Source organism: Hyalella azteca, unplaced genomic scaffold (assembly GCF_000764305.2).
Source record: "Hyalella azteca isolate HAZT.00-mixed unplaced genomic scaffold, Hazt_2.0.2 contig17987, whole genome shotgun sequence".
In the NCBI taxonomy this organism is placed as follows: domain Eukaryota; kingdom Metazoa; phylum Arthropoda; class Malacostraca; order Amphipoda; family Hyalellidae; genus Hyalella; species Hyalella azteca.
In genome coordinates this window covers 1-11,731 of record NW_025947746.1, presented here as the reverse complement: position 1 = coordinate 11,731, position 11,731 = coordinate 1, and the positions used below count along the sequence as shown (strand labels likewise).

The window sequence follows — 11,731 nt, the reverse complement described above, 5'->3', positions numbered from 1 at the left end:
GTTCTGAGCTGCCTTAGCTCTGCGAAATACATCTCCGCTGTCACTCCAGTTTCCCTTCTTTCGTCCGATTGAGTGGTATCATTTTCTGCGCCGTTGTTGTTTTCTTACGGTAATTCACTTGTGAATGGTAAACGATGATCTTCACGAACTACCAGTGAACTCGACGCTCTACTTCAGATACACACGACACGTTAGGTTTCCTAATTTTTCTGGTCTTGCCCGGTAACGTGGAACTGGAGTCTGCCTCATTGGAACGAGAGTGCTCTAATTTGTTCTGAACACGCAGAATGTATCCGAATTTTGCTTGAAAGCTTTCACAGTTGGCGTTTTGCACCCTTGATTGAATAGATTCTTTAGTACAATCGGCAATTAATTTTAGACACGTTTTTTGTCATTGATAGTTACCGTATGAATTTTAATGAATGACTATTAAAGAAGTCTGCTATACGAGTTGAATTCTTTTTCACTGATCAGAAACTTGGCTTTTGTGAACCCTCACTTGAATTATAATCCTCGCCAGTTTCAAGCAAAAGCATACACCTCGATCGATGATCATGCTCACATCCATTGTCGGCTCACGAGGATTTCTGTCTTTCACTTAAGCTTTGTTACGTCACTGAGATCGAGAACAAGTCATTCCCATGACGGATTGGTTGACTCGTTTGTTCGTATTTCGGTGAATGGTTTGTCAATGAAGTCACAGGCGAACAAGGAACTACATCCGCAAAATATGAGCTCATGGGTCAACCTAATACCAGTTCAACCATGCTCACAGCGACGTGGTAGAGGTACTTGCTGCGAATGGAATTTGCATAATTCATACATGCTATCGATTATGCCAGTTACTCTTCCAGCTAAGCTCACTCTTTCATGCACTGTAAAATTTAATGTTTTGGCCTTTACTGAATCCACGTTCACTATACAGTCGGGGAGTGAACGACTACCGTGTTGGAGTAAACGTCGACATTTATAAGTGCTAGCAGCCTGTTCGCGAGATAATTTGGAACTATTAGCGTCTTCTCGCTCAAACTTTATATCAGTGAAGGAAATAGTTCTGATTTCGTGATTTATTCAGATTCAAAGAGGTGAACAATATTATTGCTGTAGGTATATAGTATATTCACGAACACAAGTGTAGAAAACTTATAACACAATTACGCGAACCCATCTAATCTTAGGTCAAAGGAACGGTGCTGCAACTTGTGTCAAGTGTCTGTACGACGTCATTGACTAGCTTGAAATGAATTAAACGATTCAAGTCCTTTCAAAGGAATGAAAAACCCAATCTCCTGAAAAATTTAACAGGATATATAGGCAACTTCTCAGATCCAACGTAAACTAAAATAAAAATCTGCATTCCGAGGATAAGATGTAAATTTGGGAAGGTTCGTTTATGCAACATTACTTCCATTCAGATGCTGGTCGAACGAGCCACAGATCCATTCCTCGTCTCACTTGCACCTAAGGAGAGGCTTGTGATAACCGCAAGTATAGAGAGTCCAGGATTTTAGAAAAAAAGTATTCAGTAGAGATATCAGTCGCGAAGCTCCTTGTCGAAGATGTATTCTCCAAGGCCTGTGGGGCCGGCGCGGTTGAGGCGTGTGATCATATCCGCGAGCTCCTTGATAGCTTCAACCNGTTCTTCCGACAGAACTTAGCCAGTCCATGCAGGGCAACATCTTCTCGCTCATAGTAATGACTCTGCAAAAAGAAATTTTCTAGCTTAATGGCATACAAAACAAGATTATAAGAACAGGATTTCCTGATGTGAATAAATGAATGTGCAACACCTACAAGGAATCAACATTCAACAATATATTTCCAGTAGAGCTTTAACTAATAGGTTTGCAGCTACTAATTCAACATTTTGGATTTGTTGTTGATTGGATTTCAAATTTTTTACCTCAAAAGAAGCTAATAACTTGTCACTAATAATTATATAGATCCAAGTCATTAACATAAAGTTCTCAAAGATTAGAAAGTATTAAATATCAGGTCAGGTATATACTAGATGGTTTCTACAGGATGATGGTAGCAGGCTTAACAGCAACTGTAATTCTTGATGAGAATTTTCAGCACAACTTGACATGTATGAAGTAGCCTTTAAATGTCAGTGCCATACCATTTGAGAATACAAGTATGGTTCCAACCTCCACTACTAGGACAATAGAAATTTATGACCAAAATCATGACTACTACTTTGTAACAAGACCAAAGCAGCTTCAAAGTTACTATGCAGTAATCAATACCTTTAAATAGGTGATCTGACCTCAGTGACCTGTAAAACAGCCTAGGTTCTAGCATAATTCAAGCATATTTGCAAAATGACTTCTGAGTTCTGACATTGACAGTCAAGTTGACTGTCAATATAATAACAGAATCAAAGTTTCCCCGTTGGCCAATATGCACTGCCACCTGTCATCTACTACACGAAGTCAACACTCAACAGATCCTACACTCACCCAGGGCTGGAAAAGTCCCATTTTTTCCAAAATATTGCATCTCTAATTCATAATTTTAGTAGCTATGAAATCTCCGGGCATGAATGTCAAATTTTTGTTAGATTGAAAATAATTGCAGTTTGCACTTCACAAAAGTCATTTCATAAAATTTTCACTTTCACAATCTGCATTACTTTACCATTCCTGCCAAAATATCCTGCAGAATGTAATCATTGTAATTTAAACAAGTCAATCTAAAGGTTTTGTTGAAAATTTGCCATAGTTGGCCACGTCAGACTGCATTAACACTCATCGTAAATTGCTTTTTGCAGCCAAGATATGGAATTCATGGTTCAAAAAATGGATTTACGGCTTTAAGAAATGGAATCACGGCTGGTAAATCCATAAAACCATGGCTTGAAAAATTCAGTTGCAGCTCACCAAGCAGATATATTCTATGCCTGCACAGTGCATTCACCAGACCACTTTTTACCATTGAACATATCTTACTCAATACTGGTTGTACATTTACATTACTAAACAATTACTAAACTATCCCCAACAGCCAACAAATTAAGAAGTTGTTCAGTTTGGTTTACATGCATCATTTCTATTTAATGCCAGGAACTAGTAGTCTAGTAGAACTGTAGAAGTGATTGGTATAGCTATACGGGCAACATTAACGGGCATTGCAAAGAGGACTGCCTAGAGTAGAAAGTAGCTCTGCCTCTGGTGTTCTGGGCCTCTGGCAGTTGAAGTCCTCAATTAGAAACTAACATGACTGAGGAAACTTTAATCTTATCCATTACTATTAGGTATCATCCATCTATTTCTAAGACCATTTACTAAGGCAGGCTACAGGAGGAAGCCTCATGCTACATTGCTCTCAAGATTAGGAAACTCATTTATTGATCAGTTCAAATCCCTCCAAAATTCAGATTAAGTTGTCTGTCAAGAAAATTTTCTAGACAGAACATAAAAGAGCCATCTCAATAATGAAAATAGGTAAACAAATGCATGAAGGGGATATACAGCTGATGCACTTGCTTTTTAGTAAATTAGTTACCATTCCAAATTGAGAAGGTTATTCCTAGCTTGCAATTGAAACAAAAACTAGCAGAAATTTTAATAACTAGTATCAGCTCCATGATTGACTGCCAACATTACTAAATAGAACTAGCTAATCATCCTCGAAATAGTCATTTGTATTTCGGACTTCGATGTCAAACTCAAATCCAGCTCAACGTTGACTACCTACTGGCGTCTGGCATTAGGCAACCAAGAACGTCAGCGCATGGATACAAGCGCGGCTAATCAAGGCCAAGAGAAAGACCACTTACCAACGATAAATACACATAGCTTGCGTAGAGTTCCATATTAATCTGCTTGTTGATAGAAGCTTCACAGTTCTCGTGATAGTTCTGACGGATGATCGACGCCATGACGATAACTTTTAGGCAATGAAATTCTCAAAGACAAACTAACGCTACGCAGTAAATCGCGGCTAAGACTCTAGAAGTAAATCGCACGTCCACGCACTGGTGACCCAAACGACCTACTGCGCAGGCTTCTCGGTAAAGAATGAGCTGAGGCGGCGCACAAAGCGTTTTATACTTCCACGCTCCAGCTGCAGGAAAAAAAGACAATCGAAACAGCCGGCAAAATTTTTGATATGCATGACATGGAATCGTCTCGAAAACTTAGCTTTATTACAGACAGGGAAGAATTTCCCAACAAAAACGGATAAAGTAGCGATCAATATCTCGGAAATCTGTTTCATTATTTCACTAGTAATATTTAATAATAATCTTTCTTAAACATGAACTTCAAAAGTTCTGAATTCAACTACTGTTAAACTCGATGTGTAATCAGAAAATAGCGTTTATATTACGAATAAAATAATTCTGCTTTATTTGAAATCAGATAATTTATTTTTAATTCGAATTTTTTCTAATTCAAATGAACGTGAAGTCCTCCAACCTGGAGCAATCTCACAGGGTTCAACTTTGTTAACCAATAATGTGCACCAAGTTTGCAAATCAGTTTTATTTTTTATTTAAATAGCAAACTACAAAATCGACAATCAAGACATTCAACGCAAACGAAAAAAACCGCCAGCTTCATTGTCAGATTTAACACCGAACCGAAGTAGGGGTGGCTTATTTGTCCAACAGGCAACAGTTGCATTCTTCGTACTGCAAATTAATTTTTTTAGCTGAGATCATGTTTGGGGTCATGTGTTTATCCGTACGAAAATGAGGTTAGATTGAACAGTTCAGATGTACTTGAGAATGTTACTATTTTCTAATAAGCTCTTATTTTCGATTGCAAGGATCACGATGGAACATAAATTGAAACTATATATATAAGCCTGTATTCTGGTCATTAAAATATGATCCAAAAATTAATTAAGTTAATTAGGTATGAGACTGACACGCGAAGCGCATGAACAAAACAAATAATGCACCAATATATTGTCGTCTGAAATTACAAAGAATTACACATCTATTCAAATTATTTTTAAAATCTACGTAGAGCATTCCCATAGTTGAATTGTATTAATTCAACCATGGAGCATTCCTACATCAAGTTTGCTAGAAGACCGAAAACTTGCAGTGTTATTCAAGCACTTGCCTAGAATTATTAATATCCATCGTATACGACGATTGTAAAGGCAATCAGGACGAAACCAACATCTGATATATGACGCAGATTTGCAAATGCTTTTTTATACCTGCATCTGAGACTGTGAGACCAAAGTACAAGAATCGGCAACAGGTCATGGGCCAATTTCTTCAGTGCCGACACTCTATATTCTATTCTGGATACTATTTAGATTGTCAGGCTTTTGTTTGAAGCCTACCTCGAGAACATCGTCAAAATGGTCATATTTTGTGCTCCAATATAAAGGATTTGTACTCCTGAATCGTTACACTATATTCAGCAAATGCTTAGGCGACATTCAGGAATGTAATTTCTCTTTTAACAACATTTGCTTCAAATTAAGAGCGGTAGTTAAACAGAAGTTTCTATGCCCGAAGCTCTAACTATTGAAGAGCTTCCAGAAGAGCTACATAATTAGGGACCCAAATCAACCACGAATTTGTTATTGATGCAGAGAAGTTGCATGCTTGGGAACTTTTCGCAGGTGCATTCAAAGTATTTTGTTCATTTTATTCTATAAATTATTATATAAGCACAAAGTGCTGGTCTGTAAATTTGTTTCAAAAACCCTATGGAACGACCGTAATATATTTAACCCTTTATGCCCTGAATTTCTGGGATGAAAATCGTAAAATTCACTTTTTCGGTTCTAAGTCTCACTTCAAAGCTGACATTCTGACCTATCCAACGGTACCAAAATCGTCTCTGTACGTTGATTTATGCCTTGACGACATTTCGTGAAAGGGTTAGGGGTGGGGGAGTTCTTTAACATTTAATATGGGCGAAAATTACTGGTCTCTTACCGACAGATAACTTTGAAACTTGGTACACATATGTAAAAAATAAATCTAAGACTTTTTTTATTCCTGTGAATTTTTCGACAAAATGACAGAAAATGTGAAATTGTTGGAAAACCGATGTTTTTTTCTGTGTGACGAATTCGTCACGCCAGGGCGTAAAGGGTTAATATTATCCGGAAAACAAAAAAATATATATACATGAATTTACGAGATTATTAAAATAACTCTAATATACCTTGGATAGGTAATGAAACAACCAGTGATGGATAAGATATACAAATACATCTATTTACAAAAATTATGTACAAATACAATAAAAACGTTTGTACGACTCAATACAAGAGAATTGCACAAAGCTTGAATGACGTCAGCAATTCCTAACTTTTACACGTTACGAGAAAATGAGTATCAAAATTAGTACTTGACGGACACGTAAGCTTTAAGAACTTAGTTCTCACTTCTGTACAAAATGCATAAAATATAGTAAGAAGTGTGGTTCTTATCTCAGGTAAGAATTACAAAGTCTAAGGCGCTTTTTTCGGATGGATTTAGAAATTCATGAATATTAATGATAAATTTTATGATGATGTAATATGATTAGTTCCCATTGAAAGCAGCAAGGGCTATTGCGCGGCGCAATACTACGAGGTGCCGTGCGCAAAGCAGCGATAAGAAGCTATGAGTGTATTGCAGGTTGTGGATGGTATGACAACGGACACGAATACAAGTTATGTAACTCACTTGGGTGAATTTTGAAACCTGATTTTTTAATACATACATAAGTGTCGCATTAACCTCTATTCGATAAAGTACTGAAACAAAGGTTTTGATATGACATTGAAAACGTTCAATAGCATGCCTTCAACGCTCAATTTAAATGAAGAATTTTATGTAAACTAAAAAATATTTTCAGATCTGGAGTAGAATAAAGCTGGGTATAACACACTTCGTTTATATGATGCATTGAGTTCCTAGCAAACGTCATATGCAAAGTTAGTCACACGTCTTATTTGTACAGGCAATAATTAAATTCATATAAATAGCATGAGAGCAATACTAACATAACTCTGTTGCATGAGTCGCACGAAAATTGAACAGAAAATTGCATTAAAAACGTATCATTAATTGGGATTCAATCTCCTTCAATAGTAATACTTTAAATGGATTCACTAAGATCGTGAGTAGCACGATTTTTTAAATAACTTTTAATGATCGAGGAACTTTATGAATGGACAAATATGATTGCTTTGCTACATTATGCATACATTTATTCATAGCATGATATGTACAGGAATGTCTTTATGACAAATCACGAAGTATGGATGCGTTCTACGTACACTATTTACACGGACGAAACTAGGTGTTATAGGTACAAAATGGCCACAGTCAAATATCTTGACGAAAACAAAATCGCACAAATAATATGCATGATTGCGATGAGAGTACAATATTTGCCATATGAGTATGATTAATGAGTATACACATTTTCCTTAAAAGTGTTTTGCATAAGGATTTCCGCTGCGACTGTTGTCGTACTCAATCGTACGTCAGCTCACAAAGCACGTGAGCACAACATGGCGGCGGCAGGGAATGACTCATGTCATGACACTCAACTTGGCTCACATGCCATTAAAACCATCATTACAGCCTGTAATATAAACTAATATCATATTCTTCAATATGAGTATAAAATTACGGTTCGACTGGCAATATATGTTGAATGTTTCACTAACTTATTATATTGTCACAAAAGGTCAAGGCAATGTAGGTGCTCGGGGTGCCGTGGGCAAGAGTTTTTTTGAGGCAATATTGGAGCAGGGAATCCCGCGTAGCGCGTTTTAATGACCCTTTGCAATAATGGAGTGCGGTGTGGAGCGCAAAAATCGAAGCACTGCTGATAACTGGGACTAGTTTCTCAAGAGGTCGTTTTATAGGCGCAATATTGGGGTTAGGTTGCGCGCGCAACACGACTCGAGGCAATGCCAGTGCTTGGTGCGGCAAAAGGGCGTCATGCAAGTTTTACAGAGCTGATATGACCTTGCCAAGGTTATTGCGCCGCGCAATATCAGGTGCCGTGCGCACAAAGGAGATAAGAAAGCATGTGTACATTGCATATGGCGGATCGCATAACCCAAGAGACAAACACAAGTTGAGCGAAGCATGCAATTAGGAAATGTTATTGGGAACAATTCTGCGACGCAATAATAAAAATAACGTCTTCACAGCAATACCACACTGATAAATAAATAAAAATTAATAAGTCTGCAGCATCATTGATAAAAAACATTTCACTCGTATGCACATAGATTTTTGAGAAAAAAAAACTTGCACTGAAAATTATGCATCTGAATCCTTCGAATGTACATAGCGAGACGTAGGCGCATAAAAAAAATTGGGGCAATTTTATGGCGTCGAGAATTTGTGCCATCAAAGAGGCAACAAGCAGACGCGTATGAAGTAGCAGGCTCGGCACACATTACCGAGAAGCGATGCCTAAAAATCAATACACGTAAACATAATTCCGTATATCGCTCTTCAATAAATGGATAGGAGAGTTTATACTCGTAAAAAGCTTAATACATCAGTGATTTTATGAAAATTCATGAAAAAAGGACGATACGCATTTTGTGAACAGCTGGTGCTTGGTAGAGTGCAATAGCGGTGAGTGTACGACACAACGCCAGGCGAACGCCTGCCAGACGCGCGTCCAAACATTCGAGACTGGCGCTACTCTGAACGCAGTGACAACTTTCTAAATAAAATAAATCCAAAACTAAAATGACAATAAATATTGAACCTAGTATATAATTGCTACAGTAATAAATTTAGGTAGCTACATTGATTCCACGATATAACTTTATTTGCATGGTACACATCAACCGTTGAGACGAAAATAAGCGTATTGTTGGTGTAGAGTCGAAGCAACGTAAAAGTATTCCCAAATGCAGATAACAATATTCACGCATACTTAAAACGGTTGAATAAGACAATAAAATTTAAAGTATAAAACGCGCACATGGACAGATACATATACTGAAAACCATTACCTATCAAAAACAATAAATTATCTCTATCAACACGAGCTATATAAAATCAAGACGCCATAACAATGGTCAACATAGCACGATTGAACCCCATAACTTAAGATGAAATAACACGTCATGGCAAGGGTTCACGCGAGCTTACTTAATTGGTAATCTACATTCCGAGAGTTTCACGATCTAAATGAAATGTCTAAACTCGACGACCGTGCAGGTTTGGCGGATATTTTTTTTTCTAATTGGTTTTAAACACTTCTGTTCCATTGGTTTAGCAGATTTGATGTAGCAGAAGTCGCGTCTCATTTGACTACGAATTTGAGTGAAGCCGGTTCATGTCGTTCAGAAGCATCTCAGACTGTTGTTTCAGTGCTGTCTCTGCAAAATATGACAGGAAAAAAGTTATTAAGTAATATTCAAATTAATATGATTTTAAACTAAATGTGCACTACCTGCATGAAGAAACCTTAATTGCATCTACGGAAGTACTAACAAGAACTATAAAGGAGCCATTACAGAGATGATAAAAATTTGGATGGAAATTTAATTTACAGTGCTTGGCTCCTCTGAAATAACAGATGAACACTAATTAATAATAAAACTAGTAAAGATTTATTATATAATAGGGAACACGAGTAGCACTCTCAGCGCAGCCTGATAAGCGGGATTGGCAAGCCTGATATCTCCCGCCATCTTGTGGCACCTGCAGTGATTAACAGATTGACGAGAAGTATTTATTAATATCCATCCAGTTATGAGAATTGATGAATCTTCATCAAATAGCAGTAAAATCATACTGAGATACCGTAAAAATGGCAGTGGGATTACTAAGTGTGACAATTTCATTGTGATTCCCCAGTTTCACATTAATATGTTTGAAACACATATGCCAGATCAAGACATCAGTGAAAGCTACCTAGAAAAAAGGAAAGGTCAAATCGCTAAATTGAAGCGTTGTAAATAATTAAACCACCGGCATGTCACTTGTAGATGTAGAGAACTGCATATCTCCATGGTCATTATTCAATGTAAATAGTCTCGAGTGGCAATCATGGTTATCTTATCAGGCATTACAACGAGAAATCTCGGCAAATGGATTATTTTTCATCGAAAATAATGCTATAACATTGACGTGCTTTGAGAGATCATTCCATAACGGCCTCTACAGTGGCTATAGTTTCGAGTATCAAACTTGGAGCAATGAGTTGCGTGTTCGAGACAGCAATAAGCTGTGAATATTACTCTATGCGACGTTAAGAATCGACGACAGGTCTAACGGCCAAATCAAAGCTGACATCGCATATACTATACTGCTATTAAAAACCAATGTCATAAGATTAAAACGGCGTGATGCTACGTGGACAAGTAGTTTGGTTGTGTGAAAAAGATGCAATTTCCGGGGCTAGAAATTACCAACATCTCACCCGGAAAATCTAAGTTAATTAATGAAAAACATCCACACATGTTCGTTTAACCAATAATAATAATAGAGATGGAGAAAAATATATATTGTTCAAAACCTTGTTGCATTGCATAGTTCCGCACTAAAATAGACTAATTCTAATATTGTTTCAGTGCGGAGTCAATCAGGTCGGTAAAATTTCCCTGTCAGTGCTAAGAGTCTGCTGGCATTGTCATTGACAGGACAACAACGTGATGACGTAGAACTTTACGGGAAAAGATCCACGAAATAAAAAAGTACTTGCAAAAATATTCAATCAATTCTTTCTCAAAACTATTTAGGATCCTAATGCCTCCGTAATTAAATAAATAGATTGCATCACAACTAATGTTAGTTTGGTTGGCAAATACAACAGCGTCTTAGAAAAACGAAACAATAATCATCTTTGAAGCTACAGGAATGGCCTAAACCCACCTTTACTTTCAGTCGTCACTAGAGCAATGGGAACAGAAGGAGAAGACAGTTAGCAATACAAAAAAGAGGTATATTATTTTACAAGAGATAAAATCACATTTTATATTTTTGCATCGTCAAATTACTGACAATATAGAAAAGAAGTCAGGATACATGGAACGAAAGTACATTTCAAACGTTTCACAGCATGTTAGTAGTGGTCTTTTATTAATAAATGTTAATTCTATACAGGTATAAAGTTCATGCAGTTCTTTACAAATTACCGTGTTCAGAAAATAAAGATGAAGCTTTTTGAGGTTATTCTAACATGCAGCGTGCAGAGAACATTGAGACAGTAGGCTTAAAATGCGATAGAGAGGTTAAAATAACTAGCAATGGCTCACATAATCTCGACTGTCCGTGGTTACAATATTCCTGTAATAACCACTCTATTTCGAAGATATTTTTGATCCCTGCGATCTGAAAATATGCCAGGCTTTAATTATTGGTAATTTGAACTGGCTGTGAACTGTGTTGTATCGCAATAACGGCATATACATAGCTGCTGTTGATTTAAGCCACACTGAGAGTCAATTGTTAGTTGATCTTTGTGTCGTCGTAATGGTACTTGGACTAAGTGTACCACGACTGCGGTCTGTTTTGATAGATGTTTACTAACAGCAATTACACTCATTACACAGCACTCATGCACACACGACAGTCAATGTTGTCTGACACCTCATTCTGCAGTCAGCATGTCACCCACCCACCCCCATACAGCAGGAAGCATACAATGCATCAAGTTATTTAAACAATTCAAGCTAAAAACGAGAAAAGGACGCGGTAACACAAGAAACTCAAACCTGTTCATCCATATGTGTAAAACCATCTCGATATCGAGATGCTAACTAGACAAACCAAATGAAATATATA

General features: G+C 37.2%; 1 protein-coding gene and 1 long non-coding RNA gene across 2 annotated transcripts; both read right to left on the bottom strand.

Annotated features, from left to right (window-relative positions):
* Positions 1-1,055: 1,055 nt before the first annotated feature.
* LOC108676951 (ferritin-like) lies at positions 1,056-4,046 on the bottom strand. Its single transcript, XM_018165109.2, is given in 3 exon segments — positions 1,056-1,646; positions 1,649-1,701; positions 3,782-4,046. Coding segments are annotated over 3 exon segments (267 nt in total). The 5' UTR covers positions 3,884-4,046; the 3' UTR covers positions 1,056-1,534.
* Positions 4,047-8,936: 4,890 nt separating this feature from the next.
* On the bottom strand, positions 8,937-11,707 carry LOC108676950. The gene is made up of 2 exons (XR_001931203.2): positions 10,820-11,707; positions 8,937-9,321 (listed from the first exon to the last, which is right to left on the bottom strand). It is a non-coding gene; the product is annotated as an uncharacterized LOC108676950 (long non-coding RNA).
* Between the last annotated feature and the right edge of the window lie 24 nt (positions 11,708-11,731).